The 22,751-nt window shown below is 34.6% G+C and overlaps 1 protein-coding gene across 1 annotated transcript in view; it reads left to right on the forward strand.

The window, feature by feature from the left end:
* LOC144450555 (protein Obscurin-like) overlaps positions 1 to 22,751 on the forward strand; it is a 56,487-nt gene that overhangs the window by 18,033 nt on the left and 15,703 nt on the right. Inside the window, exons 4-15 of the mRNA XM_078141200.1 lie at positions 6,358 to 6,470; positions 9,033 to 9,270; positions 9,961 to 10,139; positions 10,670 to 11,623; positions 11,858 to 11,914; positions 12,452 to 12,751; positions 13,253 to 13,291; positions 13,953 to 14,249; positions 14,843 to 15,124; positions 15,846 to 15,942; positions 16,245 to 16,445; positions 22,180 to 22,318. Of these exons, the coding sequence (XP_077997326.1) occupies positions 6,358 to 6,470; positions 9,033 to 9,270; positions 9,961 to 10,139; positions 10,670 to 11,623; positions 11,858 to 11,914; positions 12,452 to 12,751; positions 13,253 to 13,291; positions 13,953 to 14,249; positions 14,843 to 15,124; positions 15,846 to 15,942; positions 16,245 to 16,445; positions 22,180 to 22,318 (2,896 nt within the window). The remainder of the gene's footprint in view (positions 1 to 6,357; positions 6,471 to 9,032; positions 9,271 to 9,960; positions 10,140 to 10,669; positions 11,624 to 11,857; positions 11,915 to 12,451; positions 12,752 to 13,252; positions 13,292 to 13,952; positions 14,250 to 14,842; positions 15,125 to 15,845; positions 15,943 to 16,244; positions 16,446 to 22,179; positions 22,319 to 22,751) is intronic.

The raw sequence follows: 22,751 nt of genomic DNA on the forward strand, positions 1-22,751 counted from the left end.
TAGCTGTGGTCTGAATCATTCAGACGTCATCAGCATAACTGGTAGTATTTATCAATTTCTAAGAAACATCGTTTCCTGATAACGAACATCCAAAACACTGTCACGGCTATTTTGCATTGGACAAGAGTACATTCCATGACATAACACACTATTTATCAGTTTCTCAGTCTTTATACTGTTTCATGATATCAGAAATCCTGTACAGTGCCACAGCCATTTCATGTAAACAACAGTGAATTCCACAACTTGTTATATTATCAATATCTCCGTCTTCGTCTCATAACAAAAATCCAATACAATGTCATGGCCATCATGTAAACAAACTTAAGTTTACTGTCCTTGAATGAGCAGGCCACCCAAAGTCCAAACCACAATTTTCATACATGTGGTTGCGGTCGTAATAACAACTGTGTAGGCCACATAGACCATAGACATTAGAGACCGGGTCTCTAGACCACAGATCATATAGTCTATGCATAGACCACATGTCACTTTTGTGTTTCCTTTGCTCATGCTAGTCAAAGTATTAAATATGTTACATGATCTGAAAATAAGGAAACTCTCACTGTGACATACCAAAAGTTATGTTCTACAGAAAATTTTGTGTTCCTGTTTGACAGAAATATATTTCCTTCCTTCCTTAAAATTGTTTTATTATCAAACACCATGTCGTTTGATCACAGGAATAAATAACTGTACATCTTAACAAGCAAAACAAGTAGATTTTGACAACTATCACATTACATACACTCAGACTTATAGTTAAAGGGGAACACCAATCCAGGAAATGAAGCCATTTTCATAAACTGTGATTTCTGGAGAGTCATTTCATGATTTTACATCACCTTCAATTAATGAATATTCATGATCCATGAGTGACTTATTCACATTCAGTGTAATAGCTCATGAATATTCATTGTTCAAGCATGAATAATCATTTCTGCTGACTCCCATGATGCAATAGCACACAGCAAAGATACCCAATAAGTATAAAGGGTTATAATCAACTTGATGTGTTTCTGAAATCACAAGTAATTGTACGTGATGTAAAATTATGAAATGACTCTCCAGAACCCATAGTTGATGGAAATGACTTTATTTCCTGGGGTTCCCCTTTAAATTTTACAACCCAGACGGAGAAACCAAAAACATTTTGACAACAACATTGATCAGACAACGACAACTGTAATTTAACGATGGAGAAAACAAGCAGATCTTAACAACTACTGAATTACACACAAATCAAGCTTGCACTCAGCTGTACATTTTATGTCTTCCGCCCGACATATGTTGGACAAACCAGTTGAGGAATGTATAGTATGTCACAACCAACCCACAACTGATGTGGCAGGTCAAAAGTCACCCATACTTCCTATGCCACCATCTAATTAGTGTGAAATACCACTCAGTGTACATCAAATGCCAGGAAATAAAATAAATCTATTTTAACTTCAGGAGTTAAAGTAACTTTTTTTTAGAAATAATGCCAGTGTCCTGTGCTCTGAAAGTCTGGTTATTGACTTCCAAGATGCCATCTAAGCCGAAATATCTGACACGCCATGCGACGTTCTTGTAACCCTTACTATGTGGTGACCAGTATGTCGTCTGAGCCAATCTGACATGCCACTGATTTAAAGTAATGTGTTTGTGAGAATGTGACACAAAAATTTGTGTTCCTGTATTAAAGTCGATATTACAGTCCCAAGATGCTTTGCATGAGGCGACGTCTTTCATGTTATTACATTAAGACTTATTTTGTCTTTATTACATTTGAAAAAACATTTTCATCAGAAAATGATTGAAAGACATGTTGAAGTCTAGAATTGCGGGTGATTTTATGAATCAAGACTAAATGCCAGTAATGCACAACAATTTCTTATGACAAACCAAAATGTTTTGTTCTCAAACCCCACTACGTGGCTACTCACAAGCAGTGGGTCCTTTTAGCCAATTTTACACATATATTACTGGTGACACTGCAAACTTTGGTGTATGTTCGTCTCTCCCCCTTACTATATGGTTACTCACAAGATGACACAGTTCTTATCATTTTGACCCACAACAAAAAATGCTCTCTTAGACTCTTTATTTAGAGAGCTTACTGTTGACTTGAAATGAACTCTTGTCATAGTAAAAGTCCTTGGGAGAGATAACCTACATTATATGGTTAGTGTCTAGATAATGGCATGCCAACAGAGTGCTAAATAGAAGATAACTACATACTTAATAGTTGAGAGGTTCTCTTGCAAGCTAATATTTTACATCATATTCAAAGCAATGAAACTGTATATGATAATTATGGTAGTCTGGATGCCAACATGGTCTCTAACTAAACCACGTCTAGTCAAAGTCCCTCAATCAGCACAGAAAGTTGTTCATCCAATCAGTGAGCAATGATGTGAACAGTGTGTAAGTAGCATCCTGAGATGACAAATATACCATATTTGGACATTACATAACTGTCCCAATAAACACTAACATTATGAGGGACTGTGCTATTGGTTAGAACTTTGTGATTGATTAACAAAGACATGATGTTCATGCAGTGGATGAACACGCAATGAACATCTGAAATATAAACTGCTATGGTAAGTGAGAAACGAGAAAATATTTTCAAGAAAACTAACCAAGTCAAGCCATTCAATGGATATGATTTCCTATTTACTCAATGGACTAACAATTCAACAACTTTTACAAAATAAGTAAATGGAATCCCAGCAAAGACGAAGTTGATTCTAAGGAGAGAGCTTTATAAAATTCCACAATATACCCCTTCATCTAGGGAAGGGGAGTTAGAGAATATATTTTCCTATTTACTGCACACAAAAACATATCAAGAACTTCAGGATAATGAGCAAATGGAGTCCTGGGCAGGATGAAGTTGATTGCAAGGGAAAGCGTTATAAAATTCCACAGCATACCTATTCATCGAGGGAAAGGAAAGTTATAGGGATATGATATCCTATATTCTGACCACAATAACAAATCATTGTCTATAAGAAATTGATCATGTGGAGTGCTGGGCAGGATAAAGTTGATTAATGGAAAAGCTTTATGAAATTCCACAACATATATATTGGGATATGATTTCCTATTTTTTGACCGCGCCGAATTTGATTAATAAGGAAAGTTTAATAAAATTCCACAATATATTGATTCATAAAGTATAAGGTTAATAGGGAATAGGATTTCATATATACAGAGGACAATTCAAAAACTTAACAAGTACACAATGAATATTATTCAAAAGGAAAAGTGTTTTGCCAATTTAGTTAGGAAAGGAAGCGTTATAAGTATGGTTTCCACAACTTACATCTATGGAAGGAAAGGTTATAGGGAAATGGTCCCTATGTACTGACCACAATAACAAATCATGAAGTTCAGGGTAATGGCTACATGGTGTGCTGGGCAGGAGAAGTTGATTGAGAGGGAACGCTTTAATGAAATTCCACAGCATAGCAATTTATCAAGGGAAGAAAGGCTATTTATAGGGATAGAATGAATGAATGAATGAATGAATGAATGAATGAATGAATGAATTTCGCACATAAAGAAAACAAGTTAAAACAGCTAGCAGAAATGTTAACAACAAGGACTTGAAATACAACTGTCTAGGGTAGTGATTAAGAGACTAGACAATAGTTTGAGTGAACATCTAGAGTCCATCCATTCAGTGGATATGTATTCCTATTTACTGATCATGATAATAAATTAAGAACTTAAGGATAATGAGTTGAAGGAGTGCCAGGCAGGATAAAGTTGATTAAATGGGAAAGCTTTTAATTCTTACACCAATTTATCCAGGGAAAGGGATAATGGAAAAGACAGTTATGGGGATAGGGTTTCCTAGTTACTTTCCGAATAACAAATTAAGAACTTCAGGATAATGAGTAAATGTTGGGCAGGATGAAGTTGACAGCAAAGGAAAGCGTTATAAAATTCCACAACTTACTAATTCATCCAGGAAGGGAGAGTTCCTGAGTTACGGAAGGGAGGTATGAGTTATAACTTACAGGGATAAGATTTCCTATAACTGTAAATAACAAATAACAGACTACAAGATAATAAGTGGTGCAGTGAGTTCTGGGCAGGATAAAGTTGATTGAATGGGAAAGCTGTACAAAATTCCACAACATAACAATTCATTAAGGGAATAGAAAGTTGCAGGGATTTATGGTTTCCGATTACTGACCAAAATAACAAATCACTGGCAAACTTCAGGATAACGAGTAAATGGAGTGCCAGTCGGGATGAAGTTGATTCAAACAGAAAGCTTTATAAAATTCCACAACATACCAATTCATTTAGGGAAGGGAAAGTTATAGGGATAGCGTTCCCTTTGTGCTGACCACAATAACAAATCATGAACTTTTGGGATAATGAGTATTAAGTGGAGTACCGGGCAGGATAAAATTTATTGAATGGGAAAGCTTTATAAGATTCCATAAATAGTATACTAATTTATCCAGGAAAGGGAGAATTATAGGGATCGGCTTCCCTAATACTGACCATAATAACAAATCAACATAGCTAGTACATGGAATGACTAGCAGGGGACACTTTGATTCACGCTGAGGATATTCCACATCACAACATGAATACACACAAATTACATCTTTGACATTGATAACCAGCAAGGGTTAATGTATTGTTCAGATTTTGTGAAATTCATTCCAGACTCTATTTCAGGTCAGGCAACTCTGGTATGCTGTTTGTCAGGTGTACAAATAATGTAGTATAAAAATATAAAAATGACAGTGATATAATTTTGGTTAAAGAAAACTTCCAAAAATAAACAGGGATGTTTGCAATTACCAAACCTCTCATAACATACTCAAGTAATATGCCAAGCTGTTGATGTACTGTTAACCTGAAATATGTCTCAAAATAAACGGTTTGATTTATTGTTACTGTGTTCAAGAAAAATTCTACCAATTCACAGTGAAAATCAAGAAAAAAATATATAGGGGTCATGGTACAATTTTGTATACAGAGGTCAAAAATATTATCAAAATTATTCAAACCATTTTAGAATCTAATATGGCTGCCAAATACTGTGGAAAATGAAAGAATCACAATGTCCTTGCAAACTAGAGGAGGGACCCCAAATTTCTTTCATTTAATGAACACAAGCTTCCATGTGACAAAGTTCAGAGAGATTTTTAAGAATTTAGGTTTTCATCAAAAATTTATTGTCGAGACATGTTCTACCATAATTTTAACTAGTAGTTTTAATTGTGTACTATATACATGTATTATGAATGCTGACTCAGCTGAAAATGGGGCCACAATTGCTCTTCAAGATGGTACAGAATGTGATAAAGTAATTTATGGTTATAAATGATGTTGTAACCATAGATACAAAATAAATTATTAGGACTTAAAAATTTATGGCATCTTGACAAGTTGTAGACACAGTAATGAATTTATAGAACCACAGATTATGTCTAGGATGGAAATTTTATTTAGTACAATAATTATAGTTATTATTATGAATATTAAATTAATGAAGTTACTTGATTGGCAAAGATGACCTCTGTATTTTTTTATGTTAGTTAAAAGTCTGAAACTTGAAAGATGTGTATTTCATGTTTCTTTGATGTTTAAAAATATTAGCATTTTCACAGTGTTTACTGACCAGAAACTTAATTGTAAAAAATATATTGTGGTTTGTGCACATTGGTCAAAATAGATATGAGAAAGTTTAATAATGTATTGTTTGAAAGGTTCATAGTGTTCTTAAAGATACTATTTTATGCAGAATTTAATAACATACAAATCACTAGGACGGATAGATATCGTCCCCCAGTAGTTAAAACCAATCATTTTGAACTCTGTTCTCAAAAGTAACCACTGTCTTTCTTAGTAGTGTGTGTTATGTTTGTGCTATTCTTTTTACCAATGTACTCTGCATAGTTTTAGAGTTTTGTTGTTATGTTCTATTCTGGGTTTTTTCACTCGGATCTATTTACAGCTAAAACAGGGAAGGTTCGCCAGAAGACATGTAGATTATTAATATGACAATGCAAATTTTGGTTGTTTTACTCGCTAGATAAGAGCACTTTTATTGCTCAACACAGTTGGATTGTGATTGAGGAGAGATTTTTGTTTACATTAATTCAGCTTTTTAGATTCCCTCAATAACAATCATGCTCCGTTCAGCAGTAAAGTGTTGTTATCTATCAAGTAAAACAACAATCTAAACTTCCAAAATGGCCGACTCTGTTTCTAAACGTACATGTTACATATATTTTCTAGCAAACGCTGTCTGCTTTTAGTAACAAATTTTCCATAGTGTTTCTAATTCTGATTGTGATTTACTTGTGGATTTATCATTTTCAATGTGTTTGTTCCTAGGTACATCCTCCATATGTCAGCTGTCTACCCTGAAGATGCTGGTCTCTACACTGCCAAGGCTGTTAACGCCGCAGGCTATCTCAACTGTAGCGCTGAGTTACACGTAGAGGAAAGTAAGTGTGATATCAAAATTATGGATGTGTAGATATTGTGGCATAATTTTATGTTTGTTATACAATCATATATATAGTTCAATTCAGTTTATTTCATAGCCCAGAGACTTGATGTCTTGCCTACCTGAAGTGAAAGGTAGCTTGTGATAATAAGATCACTTTCACCATGTTGGATTTTAAGCAGATTAGTTTACATCATGAGCTGTGATTTTGTTTCGCTGTCCACTAACCGCTTATAGTGCTAGTAAACGGCAACCGATTAATTTAACCACACCCCACAATGGCAGTTGTGAGCATTCCTGTTTATAGATATTTACAAAATATGTAAATAATATGTAAATTATGTTGTACTTGTGCTCATCTTAATGAGGGCACATTGGCATATTGACTTCATTTGAATATAGTCAATTAGACTGATGCACGTTATCACTCCCCATTGTGACCAATCTGAGTTTGAATACATATTTTCAAACCAATCAATTAGAGTGTATGATTAATTGGTTGCCATTGATAGCATTACAAGTGGTGAGTGAGATATTGAAGTAAATTCACACAGATTACAATGTAAACAGACGATTGAGATCAAGACAAGTGTCTGGGCTATTCATTTCAGTCCAGGGTCTCAACTCATCATATATATCATAACAAAATGTTTGGAAAAGGTCGTGGACTGTACAGTATTAAACTCAGACTACATACAGATTACAATCTAAACAAATCTGATAACACTGCCATGATAACATCACACATCTTTTGAAGGCTTTTGATATATATATGTGTGTGTATGGACCAGTGTCCCCTCTAAGCCAATTTGATAAGCCTCTGACGCACACAATTTCTAGTGATGCACCAAAATTTGGTGTTCTCCTATCTCTTATTATGTGGTGACTCACAAGAAATGACAGTTTTTATCATTTTGACTCACAGCAACAACATTTGGCTATCATTAGAGGGCACACTGTATAGTAGGGAGTTAAGAGACTCTTTCGTAGTTTTGTGACAGAAAGTAGACTAGATTATATTCAGTTATAACTCTAAGATTATGGTACATATTTTTTATTATAATATACGTTTAATCCATGTAGTTAATCAGCTATATAAATGGGCATCTCATAGGAGAAAGGTTGTCAAGTTAACTTGAGTTTGATATTACGAAGTTAGGGGTTCAAATCTAATATAGAGAATGTTGTGATTAAAAACAAAGTAAACCATATGAATTACCACTGGGGGCACTATAGTCATCCACATGTAACACACACCAAATAGTAGTTTCTTTACACATACTTCTGTCACTTTGCATGTTATTATACGTATCTTACGCTTGGATGAAACCCAACCCTGTAGATTTGTAGCCAGCCAGTTATTTACTTAGTCAGAAATTTATTTATTTATTATTTCTTTACCAACCTGAAATTCATATGTCAAATTCTATACACTCAGAGTTGGATTGATATAGAATTCAAGGGGAACTGAGTTTATACTTATTAGGGGCGTAGTTTTTACTGCATATTTAAAAGGTACTCGCAGTATTTTACTTACTGAAGCAAACTTAACCACTACTTGCAATTGACTGAACTCAAACCTGGTATTAAGATATAACTCATAAACAATCCGATGATGTAATTTATTATATGTATCAAAAAATGTTCAGGAAATCCCTACTATGTAATCAACTGTTCTAACAATGCCAGAATACAATCGTAATGTTATAGAAGATATGCATAAACATTAACATTAAACTGGAATGTGGTTTTATTTAAGTATTTTCACTTGAGTAAAAAAGTTATAAACTCAGCTTGTGTCCCTTTAAAGATCTTTTGACCTAATTTGCATAAATTCAAGATGATATGAATGATTGTATTGTATCTATTCAATTCAATCAAAAGGATCTGATTTGATTTGACATCCGTAGACTCAGTTTGATCTTTCTGATGTTTTGATTTGAATAGATGAAATTTCATTATTTGAAGTTATTTGATTTCATTGATTGAATTGGAGTGATTGCTTTCATATATTTGAAATGGTCTGGTTTTAATTGTTTGAATCGATGGTTTTAATAATTTAAATTCATTTCATTTGAAATTATTTATTTCATTTTTTTTATTGATCCAGTTTCGATGATTTGAATGACTAGGTATCATTGATTCAAATTGACTAGGTTCTGTTTAATTTGAATTGATTTTGATTTATTGAAATGATTCAGTTTCACTGATTTATATTGACTTGGTTTCAATTTGAATTGACTTGGTTTCATTGATTTTAATTGATTCATTTTCATCAATTTAAATTGACTTGACTGTGTTTGATTTGAATTGACATGGTTCCATTGATTTGTTTCATTACTTGAATTGACTTGTTTTCTTTGATTTGACTTGATTTGTTTCATTAATTTGAAATGAAACAGTTTCACACATTTAAATCAACTTGTTTCCATTGATTTGTGTCGTTCATTTCATTTTTGGTTTAATTAGTTTTTAAAAGATTGACTTTCACTGATTTAAATTTAATTAGTTTCATTGTTTGAGTTTAATTAATTGAGTTTAATTAATTTTGATTTTTCAGTGACAACTGATGAAGAGTACAGAACCCCAGTAGAGATTGGCACAACAGAAGAGTCCACTGACTCAGAAACAGAAACACTAAGAGTCCAGTTAGAGGGAGAAGACTCTGCAGAAGCCACCGACACAGAAGATGTGTTACCAGAATTTACAAAGAAAATGAAAAATCTGGAAGTCATTGAAGGGGGTAGTGCAAAATTTGAATGCAAAGTTACTGGAACCCCTCTGCCTGATATTGCATGGTGAGTCAAAACATTCTATATCAGCAAATATGATTGGTTCATGCTATCCTTGTTCCTATTGGCTGAGTCAAAACATTTCTGTATCAATTCCTATGATTGGTTCATAATATAGATTTCCCCAAAGCATCCAATATCAATAACTTATAAGTTCCAAGTGTTTTTTCTCTTATTGGTTGTTTGTTGTAATTAAATGTCTTGACATTCTTTGTGGCACTGATTTTTGAGTGTGGACCCAAAAACAAATTCAATTGGATATATTGCACCATACTACCAGTGTGTGTGCTGCGACACAAATGTGTTTATCAATATGTGATTCAGTACATCTCATAGTGAACAATATAACGAGCAAGTTATTGTTCCTGACAAAAGCAGATTCAAAAAATGTTCCAGTTGGAGCTAGTGTACCTTTGAGTTTTAACAGTTAAATTTGGATACACTTCCTGAAAAAAATGTTTGATTCTGTGAGTAGAAATTTTCATTTGATATTACAGACTGTATCAAGAGTTTCAAAAAATGGTCCAGATGTAGCTAGTACAGAGGATTCAATATTACATCTCACGGTGTACAATATTACGATTTAAAGTCATTACATTTAACAAAAACAGTTTCAAAAAATGGTCCGGTTGCAACTAGTGCAGTTTTGAATGGAGTATACCATGGTATCACTCACTTGTTTTTTGTTGTCTATAGGTACAAAGATGGCCACCAACTGTCAGTCTACGGAGGTCATCATCAGTTTTGTATGGACGATAGTGGTACATGTACCATGGTCATTCCACAGACTACAACGCAGGATAAGGGAGAATACACATGCACTGCTTCCAATTTTGTTGGAAAAGTATCTTCAAATGCACACCTAGCTGTCAAAGGTATGATTTTTCATTTTATTTTAACATAAACTTTGTTGCTAAGGATATGGTCCTGGTCACCATGAAATTTTGTTCTGAATTTGAAAACTTATTTACATATCTAGCAGTTACAATAAAATCTTTTTGTTTCATTGTAACATATATTTTCCAGTTGCAAAGGTTATGATCTTGGTTACTATAGACTTCTGTCCTGAATCTTAATGCTTATTTCTGTTGACACTGACAACTATATTTGAAAAGTGTTACAAAAAATGCAGTTCTGTAGTTGCTATAGGTTAGTTATGGTTGCTAGGGATGGCTCTGAAGATTTTAAATACAAATTCCAGGGCACCCTATGCTATTTTTTTATCAAAATTTTTCCATTCATTTACATTTCTCAACATCTCTGTTGTTCACCACTAGAGGGTGCACTTCATTGTGATAATCTCTATCTGGGTCAGATATTGTTTTGGTATAGATTGCATAGCACTGCTCATTCATATCTTATTTCCTATTTATTTGTTTAATACTTTCTACGTTCTTCTTGACAGAAAAAGTTGAAAAGCCACCAGAACCAAGTCCTCCAGATTTTATCAGCGTGTTTCATGATCTAACCATCGTAGAAAATAAACCAGTGATTTTAGAATGTAAAGTGAGTGGTTATCCAGAACCTGATGTCATGTGGTTACTCAATGGTAAAGTGATACAACCTGCCAAGGAGATTCGTATGATGTTTGATGGCGAAACGGCTACATTTACACTTGAAAAAGCATACCCTGAAGACAGTGGTGTGTACACGTGTCGACTTACGAACATTCATGGTGAAACGCAATCTTGCAATGCAACGGTTACTGTTATAGAGGATACGAGACCTCCAACTTACGAACCCTCACCTCCGAAATTCCTGCAGACGTTTAAGGACAGTGATGTGGTTGAGGGCAATGAAGTGAAATTCCAGTGTACGATTATCGGAACCCCAACGCCAGAGGTCACGTGGTACTATCAGAGGAAACCGATCAAAGAAACGTCCGATTTCAAATTCTTACAAGTTGGGATAAACTACACATTGCATATCGTTGAAGCATTCCCAGAAGATGAAGGCGAATATACGTGTAAAGCTACGAACTCAGCTGGCGACTCGTCCTGGAGTGCTGAACTATTTGTAGATGAGCAGGGCTCCAGAGCGTATTCGTCGCGTAAAAAACGCACTACAGGTTTCACACCATCTTTTGTACATGAACTTCAAGACGTAACGGTATTTGAAGGAAGTATTGTAACACTAGATTGTAAGGCAACAGGACTACCCGAACCTGATATCAGCTGGCATTGTAATGGTCATGAACTTCAACTTGATGACAATCGTAAACTTGAATTTTCTCCAGATGGCGGATGTCAAGTTATTATCTCAGCCATTGGTAAATCAGATGCTGGAGAATACGAATGTATTGCTGAGAGTGCGATGGGGAAAGCTACAAGCACTGCCATAGTTACTGTACTTACACCTGGTAAGAAATTACCCTCTTTTCATATTAAGTCACATCAAATAGAATAACCCAATTAAAACAAACAATAGATCATACCATTTATTGATCAACATAGGGGTGATATTGCCAGGGTTCAAAGGTGGATGTTACAAGCAATGCCAGAGTTTTGTTGTTAACATGTTTCTTTAAACATATTTAAATTTGCAGATTATCACACGTTGTAAGATTTGTGGTAACTGTTTTTTATGATTTCAGGAACGAAAGAAGAAATTGAGAAATCAGAATCTGCTATTCAAGAAATATCTACATCAGGTGAGATATACAAATGTACTTAGAGGTGGAAAATAAAAAAATGTCTTTGGTCAAACCTCAATTTGTTTGTTTGACATTACAAAGAAAATACATGCTGGAAGAATGTAAAAAAAATCATACACACTAAAACGAGGGAATGTTTGTGACTATATCCTTAGTCATTATATAAGTTGAGAGAAGCATTCAAGATCAAACAGCAACGCCTGTCACTTAACAGGGACAAGGGGATGGAAATACCAGTAGGATTGCCCCCCTGTGGGCATATAACAAGGCACTAGGGGATGGAAATACCAGTACATGTATTACATAATGTTCTCCTGTGGTCATATGACATGGAACTATGGGATGGAAATACCCATAGTAAACAGCGCCCTCTTGTGGTCATATGACAAATCTATGTCATTGACCAGTATACAATAACAGCTGAAGCAGGCTGAGTCACATTTAGACAAAATATACCAAGAAATTTTCCTGCTGAACTAATAGAAACAAATCAAATAAGAATTAGTTATTAACATTGTATTGGTTTTTGTATAGGTATTCCATCACCACCAGACAGACCTCCAGATATATCTGACATTGCTGCCTCATCTGTTATCATTTCCTGGCAACCGTGTCTACAGGAAGCCGCTGCTAGTCCAGTTACTTACATTGTTGAATTACGTGAACTACCAGCTGATGAATGGTTTTGTGTCGGTGCCGGAATTCCAGAAACTGGTCTTTTTGTTGAAAATCTACTCCCCAACACAGAATATGAATTCCAAGTGCGGGCTGAGAATGTCTTTGGTGTTAGTGAACCAAGTCAAGTGTCTGAAGTGATAGTTACAGGTGCACCAGGTTTGTACATCATTTTCTTACATTATCATATACCCAGGTGAGCTAGATTGTTGGTGGATTAATACAATGCCAAGAAATAAACAGTCATGCTTTGCATCAGGTTAATAATTTAGCATATCAGACATATAAAATAGATATGTCCATATATGGTATGTGCTGAGTTGTATGGTATCGCTCCACCATGTGATATGGCACACGATGTCCAAATATGGAATGTCATAAGTTGTACTATATCAATCCACCATGTGTTATAGCAAGCTTTGCTCAAATAATTCTACGACCCCATTTTCAAATTGGTAAATATACCTTGCCAAGAAAAGGAACAACTCTTTGACATGACTTTGAACTCAAAAATATTAAAATTCAGAAAAAATATATTATTTGCATATTAAAATTAAGAAGTTTTGAGTCAAAGTCACGATTTTTGTAGATATTAGCTCTGTTAAAATGAATACACAGATAAAATGAATGTAACTACATGTTCATATAATTTTATTTCAGATGATTCAGGTCGAAGAGATTTACTTCGCAAGCATAGAGGTAAGCTGTGGAATTACTACTGAGGAAAATAAGCCCAGATTGGTTCATTACGTCTCAAATTTTCACAAAAAAATGTAATCCACTTTTCAGTCCAAACATATTGAGTCAAAATAGAATTAGATCAACTTATTATTTTAAATGTACCAGAGATTACTTACACAGGTGTGTGTGCATATTAGTAGAATTTTCACTGCAGTGCAATACCTAAAACATTATTGTATACCTGCATGCAAATTATATGCAAATTTTGTGATTGTTTGTTTGTTCTACACGAAATCGTGGGGATCACACAGTCATATTTACGGACATTTGTCGGATAAACATAATGTAATAATAACAGAATCCCATTCCACGTCAGTTCCACTGTGGGTATTCGAGAGTCTTTGCACTTGTGCTTGCAATGTTTTCTACTGCACTTTCACTTACTATGCTTGTGAGAGTACTGCCACAGAGAACACTGCAAGCACTTGTGCAAAGACCCAGAGTACACTACACTTGCACTCACGTGTCATGTAGTTCTGTCATATTCTAATTTTGTGATATTGCATGTGTAGTGCATGGAACAGAAGTCATAATGTTGACCAAAAAATAAAACGAATCTCCTTCAAGCTTGTTGCAACATAACTTTCAGGTGACTTGAGTTTTTCACTTTTTTCTACAGAACCATCAATAGAGGGCGTACCATGCTTCATTGGAACACCAGAAGAGGTGTACGTCCAGGCAGGTAACAAGGCTACACTACAGTGCACAGTCAGTATTGAACCACTACCTCAAGTTAGTTGGGTACGAGATGGTCAGGTACTAGTCAACGATGAACGATACCAACATTCCGTTAACAGTGCTGGCGTTTGTAGTCTACATATTAAAGATGTAACAGCAACTGATATAGGAGAGTATGAATGTGTGGCTACAAATGAAGTAGGAACGTCCAGAGTTGCAGTCTTCTTAGACTTAGCAGGTATGGTAGAGGAGTCATTTGTCAGCCTTTATATAAAGGGGAATGTAACTGCAGGAAGTAAAGTTATTTTCATAAACTTTGGCAGTCTTTGTGTTATGATTTAAAGGGGGATGCCATGATAGGAAACAAGTCAGTTTCATAAACTTCAGGTTCTTTAGCCATTTCATGAATTTACACCACTTAAATTATGTGCCATTGCTGACAAACACTGAGTTGAAACTTGTTCATCCTCCATTGTTCAGTGAATGTCCTTGTCGTACTGAAAATATTGGTTCTTTTCCACATACTGCTACAAAGGTAAAATGGAAAAGTCTTCAACTGAGGCATCATTTTCAGCTTAAGTCAGTGTACAAAATACTAGTTATATACACATTACAAACTTATTTTGGCGTATAAATCAGGGGGAACATATCAGGCCAGCACAGTATGATAGAGGTGTTTTGAGTATCTGATGATAGATAACACAGTACTTGGCAGCCATATTGGATTCTAAAATGGCGTAAATTTTTTTACTTCCATATCAAAAAATTTCCTAACAGTTTCTTTTGTTCATTGATGGATTCCTTATGATCTCCTCTTGTTTTTCTTCCTAGAACCACCAAAATTTATCACTGACTTGGAGGATCAAAACGTGAAAGCAGGGACATCACTAAGAATAGATTGTAGAGTTGGTGGTATACCAGAACCAGATATCTTCTGGTACAAAGATGATATATTTGTACAGGAGACTGCCAATGTCCAAGTATTATTTGAAGGGGAGGATACGTGTGGATTGATATTCCTGAAGGCTACAATGGAAGATACAGGGGAATACACTATCAAAGCCAAGAATGTTGCTGGGGAGTGTTCCTGTTCCTGCATAATCATGGTAGAAGGTAAGAATTTTAGTTCAAGTTGATCACCCCCTGGAAGATACAGGGGAATACACTATCAAAGCCAAGAATGTTGCAGGGGAGTGTTCCTGTTCATGTATAATCATGGTAGAAGGTAAGATTTTTAGCTCAAGTTGATCACCCCCTGGAAGATACAGGGGAATACACTATCAAAGCCAAGAATGTTGCAGCGGAGTGTTCCTGTTCATGTATAATCATGGTAGAAGGTAAGATTTTTAGCTCAAGTTGATCACCCCCTGGAAGATACAGGGGAATACACTATCAAAGCCAAGAATGTTGCAGCGGAGTGTTCCTGTTCATGTATAATCATGGTAGAAGGTAAGATTTTTAGCCCCAGTTGATCACCCCCTGGAGGGGTTGCTATAATTCTTGATACCTGTTATAACATTTTACGTCATGCTAGATGGTCAGAATAGAACAAGAAGGTTGATTTATTCTCATGCACACCTATAGTAATACATGTGTACTACTTGACGTAGAAGTTTTTGTGTAAAAAAAAATTGAATGACTGTTATTTCTATGACATGCCTAGGTGATAAATTTGATTTCAAACAGCAAAAATTGGTTTTGTCAATGTATACCCATCCATATGTATATCTATTGGTGTATATAAATATAAAACAGCTGGGCGCAATCCTTGCTCAATTTTTTTTAAACGACATGTATACATAGAAAAACACAAATCTTACTTTCTTACTCCAAGATTCAAGTTCAGAGGAGGAAGGTCAAGTTCGAAAAGTGAAATTCAAGAGACGAGAAAAAGTAGAAGACCATTATGAAGTCAGAGAAGAACTTGGACGGTAAGTAACATTTCTTATTTTAAAGGGGAACGCCACTCCAAGAAATGAAGTCATTTTCATAAACTATGGGTTCTGGAGAGAGTCATTTCATGATTTTATATCACCTACAATGACTTGCAATTTCAGAAAAACATAAAGTTGATCTTGTGCCTTTATAAAGTATCTTTTGCTGGAATATATTATTTGCGCTGACTCCCATGATGCAATAGCCCATAGCCCATTGATAGGCAAATGGGAAATATAACATCTTTTTATGTCACCTAACCGTGTCTAACAAACTTGTTATTTTAAATTTGTTGTAGGGGTGCCTATGGTGTCGTCAAACGTGTCATCACAAAGGCCGATGGTCAAGATTGTGCGGCCAAATTTATTCATGCCAAACCCAGAATGAGACGAGAATTGAAACAAGAGATGCAAATCATGGCCCAGCTGGATCATCTAAGACTTATTAAATTATTAGATGCTTTTGAAACCAATGTTGATCTCATCATGGTCATGGAATTGTATCCTTTTCAATCGTATTTCAATCTTTTCCTTGAAGTAGAATGCACCTCAGCAGCCAGTTTGTCTGAAAATAGAAACTACGACTACGACTCCGGGCTATGACTCTGGTAATCAAGCCTTCGGTTTACTAAGATAGGGGCAAACTAAATCTATTGTTCTTCAATGTGGTAGATTACATAAGTGGGTGAAAGTGGTTCTTCTGTTGTGTGATTCTAATCACCCTGTGATCAACATAGTGTAAACACTGAAAAGTATTAAAACGGTACACTGCAAGTTCATGGAACTCTTTCAATAAAACTCAGTGAATGCCTCCCTACTGAGACTATAATTAAACCAACATCCATTCAATAGCTTATCACTGTTGTATCAACATGTGGCCTCAGTAGTTTTAGTTTCTTAGAAAACCAAAGACAGTTTGAGAGTAATATTCAAATCTCTCCAAACTTAGCCATGTGTAAGCTTATTCCTGAACTAAAGTTTATCCATTGGGTTTGAATCTGAAGCTTAGAGATGACTGGAATCCAGACTAATCATTTATAAGTTATATCTTAATACACGGTTGGAGTTCAGTCAATTGCAAGTTATGGTTAAAATAAGTATACATCAGTATAAAGTAGAACATGAATATACAGCAAAAAGTATGCAACATATAAACTCAGTTTATGCCACTTTTATCAAGGGTAAAATTTCCATAAAATATGGGTATATAAAGTGATTTATCAAAATTCAGTTTGGCATACATACAATGAAAATGAATTACTATAGTGACTAGAGACAAAAATCAATAATCAAAGTATGTGTATTGGTCTCATCCATCACTTTAAGCAATTAGTAGTCGGAGTAACGGAAGCAATTTCAATATGAAACAAAAGTAAACATTGAAGTGTACCGTAATGTGACAGACAGCAACCCCTTTTGTAGGTTATTAAATAACAAGTTCTATTGTTTTGTGTAGCCTTCACAACTTGATACAATAGTCTCAACAAGATGTAAAAATAGAAGACTCTACATCTATACAATAGATTTGAGGCTGTGTTGTTGATGTCAATGGCCTGCTACTTTAGTGAACAATTGACAGCGAAAGTTTAAACTGTGTTAGTGGCATTGATGTGAATGACTGTGGGAGGCATAAACTAACAGATTGTAGTGGTTGGTGTAAAGGTCTTAGTGTTTTAGACAAATTGTAACACTACTAATCAACCAATTACATTGTTAGGATACAGGATATCGATAAGGGCCAGTAACCGGCAAAAACAACCAACTATTCCGCAATTTCTTACCAGCTATTTTTCCAAGAATTTGTTTCAACCAGTATATATCCATCATTGGGCAGATTCATAGATCTCTCACATAGATATTATTGCCTACTTTTCACACTTGACGTGTTGTGTTACTTTTAAACTTAGCTATGTAAATCCCTCGGAATATCCCCAAAACTTTTAGCACAAAATCGATTTGATTTAATGTAATTCAATTCAAATCAAATAATTTATCATCAATTTTAATCATATCAATTCTGCTCAGTTCAAATCTGATCAATTCAATTCTAAATTTTGTCAGTTCAAATCAAATCTAATCAAAATCTAACAATATTAAAATCCAACTTAATACATGTAATAAATTCAAGTCAGTATATTCTAATCAAATCTAATCAAATCAAAGCAAATCAAATCAACTTGTATCGATTCAAATTACCAGAAAAACTGAGTTGTTCTGGTGTTTCCCTCATGTAACATTTTTTACCCACACTCAGACTTCAAATTCAAGTATGCATCTAACCACTGAGTAGTCTATAAGGTATGCCATGACAGGGCACCCTGACACATCGATCAACCCCTCCAAGAGGAGGCCGGTGAGGGTGGAAGGACACAACTATCTTATAGTCTACCTAACCAATTGACATGTAGACTCAGACAAGTTATCATGTTACTAATCAGAAAGCAAACAATTGAACCCATAAAAATCAAGTCAATGTATTAATTTTTCAGCAGAAGTCTGTTTCTACTGCACTGTTAAAGAACAGCAATGATAATATCACTTTTATTTTGAATCAAAAACATGGAATATGAGTGAAACAACAAGCCAACTTTGCTTTCCCAGCCAATGTTTTAAATACATTTCAGTCTAGTTAAATTCAGTTTCAGTCACCGCCAACTACTACATGCGCAGCATTTAACTCTAAAACATGAAAACTATAAAATTTGAAGTGGTTGGTTATTTTATGCTCTGAAGGAGAAAACCATAAATTATTCAAATTGCTTTAATACTGTAAATAACATTACTACCTGCTGTCAAGTCATGTGTTACATTTCCAATATGTACTTTGCTGCCCAACTCATCAACATTTTAGATGCATGTACTTCAATATACCTAAGGTGATTACTGGGTAAACAGATAAAATTGTAATCTTTTGAACATGTACTTCATCCCTCCCTAATGACAATGTCAACATTGAGAATACACCCCCTACACATCAGCATATTAACATATTGATTACAAATTGCAGGATCCCTGTAGGCACCTACTTGATCAATATTGGTAGAATGAATTAAGATATGCAAATTAGGTTGCATAATTCATAAAGTGTGTTTTAGCAGACATTGTATCAACATGTGTCACAAAGTAATACATTGTGGCATTTGCAGAGAATAACTGGAATAGTTGGGTTGCTACATTTGATTTCATTTGTACTAGCCAAATACTTGACCTACTGTACCCTGTATAGGTGAGTCTAGAGTGTTGAGTGACACATACGTACATTATTAGCTCATGTTGTGCTGCCACGCTGTACACCTACATTTGAGTCAACGTTCATTCAGAAAGCTTTGCAGCAGTGTATAAGATTGCCAGCAGACTACAAGGTAATTACAAATTGTACATTATCAGTTCGGCAATATTTGAGTATTACATTAATTCATGTCTGACTTAAATGTTGTATCAGTTAGCACGCAAAAGATCAACAGTACCACACACAGTGCTTTTATGAAGGTGGAGAATGCCAGGTTACAGCGCTGGTTATACTTATAGCAAGGGAGAATCGGGTAAAAGTGGCATTGTTTCCCAAAAATGACGCAGGTATATTTGACCTCTTGCTGTCCTCATCAAAAATGCTGCATACAGCTTACACTGAATAGTTATAAAATGTCAGTCCACAATTTGTCCACAGGAAAACAAATAATCACACAATACTGCATGTTTTCAAAATCATAATGTTTGTCTTCACATTCTCTACATTTCCAACCTGTTAAACTTATAAAGAATACTCTACTTGGTTTAGTTTGCATTCATTTAAATTCATGTATTCTCTCTCTAACTTTACTGAAATTTTTAACTACTTCAGTCACCATTTTGAATTCACTAGTTCACATGTCCAAGCCTCAATGGTGGGAGACTACTCTCATAAAACAAAGGTCACAGTTCAAGAGACTCATTAATAGATTACTGTGTTGTCAAATGAAGGACTATGTACTAATAAGTAATTGTGTGGTTGTAACAAAACAGTTGTTACGATACTAATTAAGTAGATCAATAATTCACATCAAAAGGATGACAAGAACATTGCTACAAAGAAGGAAAACTTTGTTGTAGATCACAGCCCAGAGTCTTGGCTATTTAACTTGAAATGTTGTATGTGAAGTCAGATATAGCTCAGACTACAGGGTGGTATGGAATCATCTCTTTATGACAGATCTTGAGATTTGATGCCACGGTCATAGCACACTAGACTAACCTCAGACCGTCTGAGGTTATACTAAGTGTCATAGCTACAACTGTTGAGATACCTAGATAATTGATATACTTGAAAATGTATCAAAAGAGTCACTATGAGTATGAGATCCTACCAGCTGTCTTGTGATTTCTGAGTACCCTCTTGATTAAATGAAAATGGCAATACTCTAGACTTCTTCATTTTACATTTGTAAATTACACACACCAGGCCCTATGACAGATACCCATGATGCATCAGTGCAAGTGTAGCGTACTCAGGGTATTTGCTTGAGTGCTTGCAGTGTTCTCTGTAGCAGTACTTTCATAGCAAGCATAGCAAGTGAAAGTGCAGCAGAAAACACTGCAAGCACGAGTGCAAAATGGCACTTTATGCGATGACACATTCATTTGTATGTAATGTTTTAGGCATTGCACTACAGTGAAAATACCACTTGTATGATGGTTGTTATTGTTTTACAAGACATGATATCATAAACCCATATTTTATGTTGAGTGTTTTGCACACTACCTATTAAAACTACCAGGATATGTAACATAGTTATTTCAGTTCCAACACTGAGAGATATCACTTGTTAGAACTATACAGTTAAAAATAAATAAACATGATGAATTAAAAAAGCTGGTATTCTACACTGTAGGTAGGTAGGTAACATTGGTATGTAAGTGAGTTGCAATCACTAAATCATAATAAGAAATGAAATAGCTTGATATGGATATGCAAATGGTATGCAAATTGTATTTTAATAATTGTAAATATTGATAAATAATATGATGTTAATATGGATACGTAAATGATATATAAACTGTATGTTAATAATATGTAAATGCTGAAAAATGAAAAGGGGTACTGTGATATGTAAATGATATGCAAATTGTGTGTTAATAATATGTAAATGCTGAAAAATGAAAAGGGGTACTGTGATATGTAAATGATATGCAAATTGTATGTTAATAATATGTAAATGCTGAAAAATGAAAAGGGGTAATGTTGATATGTAAATGATATGCAAATTGTGTGTTAATAATATGTAAATGCTGAAAAATGAAAAGGGGTAATGTTGATATGTAAATGATATGTAAATGGTATGTTAATGATATGCAAATTGTGAATGTGAAATAGATCAGTTTCAACTGATTAATTTACTTGGATATCCAAGGTAATTTCTAAATGGCGGTCAATTTGATTGGATTTTATTAGAATGATTAAAAAATTATTCAATCGTATCTTCCATTTTACAGAGGAAATTAGTAAAGTAGTGAAATAAATTAAAATATAAACACAATTAAGAAAGCTACATTTTTGTCACATGTAAATTTGAATTTGTTTTGGAATATGTAGAAAGGAAATTAGTGTGTATAGATTTTGAATTTTACACAAAACTAGCCCTGGAGACAAAATGTGCCGAGAAAATAAACTACAATGAATGAAAAGACAGATGTTATGAAGTGAATTTTTTCACATGTGAATTTTGAATTTATAATGAAACCTTTTGAAAGAAAGTGGTTTATAGATTTCAAAATTGTCCAAAAAAATCATCCTTAATATGACCAAAATGTGAGAAAGTGAACTACATTTGAATATTTTTAGATGCCATATTTTTTAATCAAATGATGAACCTACTATAGACATGTAATATTGAATTCTATTCATCACTTTGTGCTGCATTCCATTCAGTAATACAATAATTAAATATTTTCATACTTTCATAGTTGGATAACTTCAAGTAATTAAAATATTTGTCTAGCCTTAAAAGTAATTAAAATATTTGACACTTCTTAACAACTAAATTATACTAATAACAGAAGAGTGTATTATGAGGACAAACAAAAACCCACAAAGGACTTTGTCAACAGACTAGTTTTCTTTTCATTGTGAAGCCGGCCACAAGTAGTGTTAGAAAAGTTGGCCAGTCATGCATAGCTAACACTACAGATTATAGGGGTATAGTCATTTGCATGACAATTACTCCCTTTCAGTTAGTCCTTAACGTGTGACCTCTACAGAGTGACTGGCGGTGAACTCTTTGACAAGATCGTCACTGAAGACGTTCTGACGGAAAGCGAAGCGGTGTATTTCCTACGACAGGTACTGGAAGGTCTACAGCACATGCACCATAGGCAGATCGTACACTTAGATCTGAAGGTGAGTTGGTAATATGGTCTAAAAAACTTAAAGAGAATCCGTACACCAGGTACACATATCATGTCATGGTATGTTCATATACATATACTCTGCCAAACTTGTTGAATTTTTTGTTAAAAACATTTGCATAATACCTTCATATAGTGCAGTCCACTTAGTAGGCTATCTTAAATATGTTTACTTGTATCTCGAAACACAATTAGCAAATCTCATGTGAAATATTAAAAACCCAGTGGAGTAGCAAACAATGTACAGTAATTCACATAGTTGCTATAGTAACAGAAAGGTATAGTCGGCATGTACAACATATTTAAATATAGATTTGTACTTGTATGCAAGTATACTGTACGGCTGTCAAATACCTACCTAGCAAATTGTATTGTATGGTCAATTTTAGTCTATGCATATTCAATACTTGAAGTGAGTAAATTCA

The sequence above is a fragment of the Glandiceps talaboti genome, chromosome 20 (genome assembly GCF_964340395.1).
Source record: "Glandiceps talaboti chromosome 20, keGlaTala1.1, whole genome shotgun sequence".
NCBI lineage: Eukaryota > Metazoa > Hemichordata > Enteropneusta > Spengelidae > Glandiceps > Glandiceps talaboti.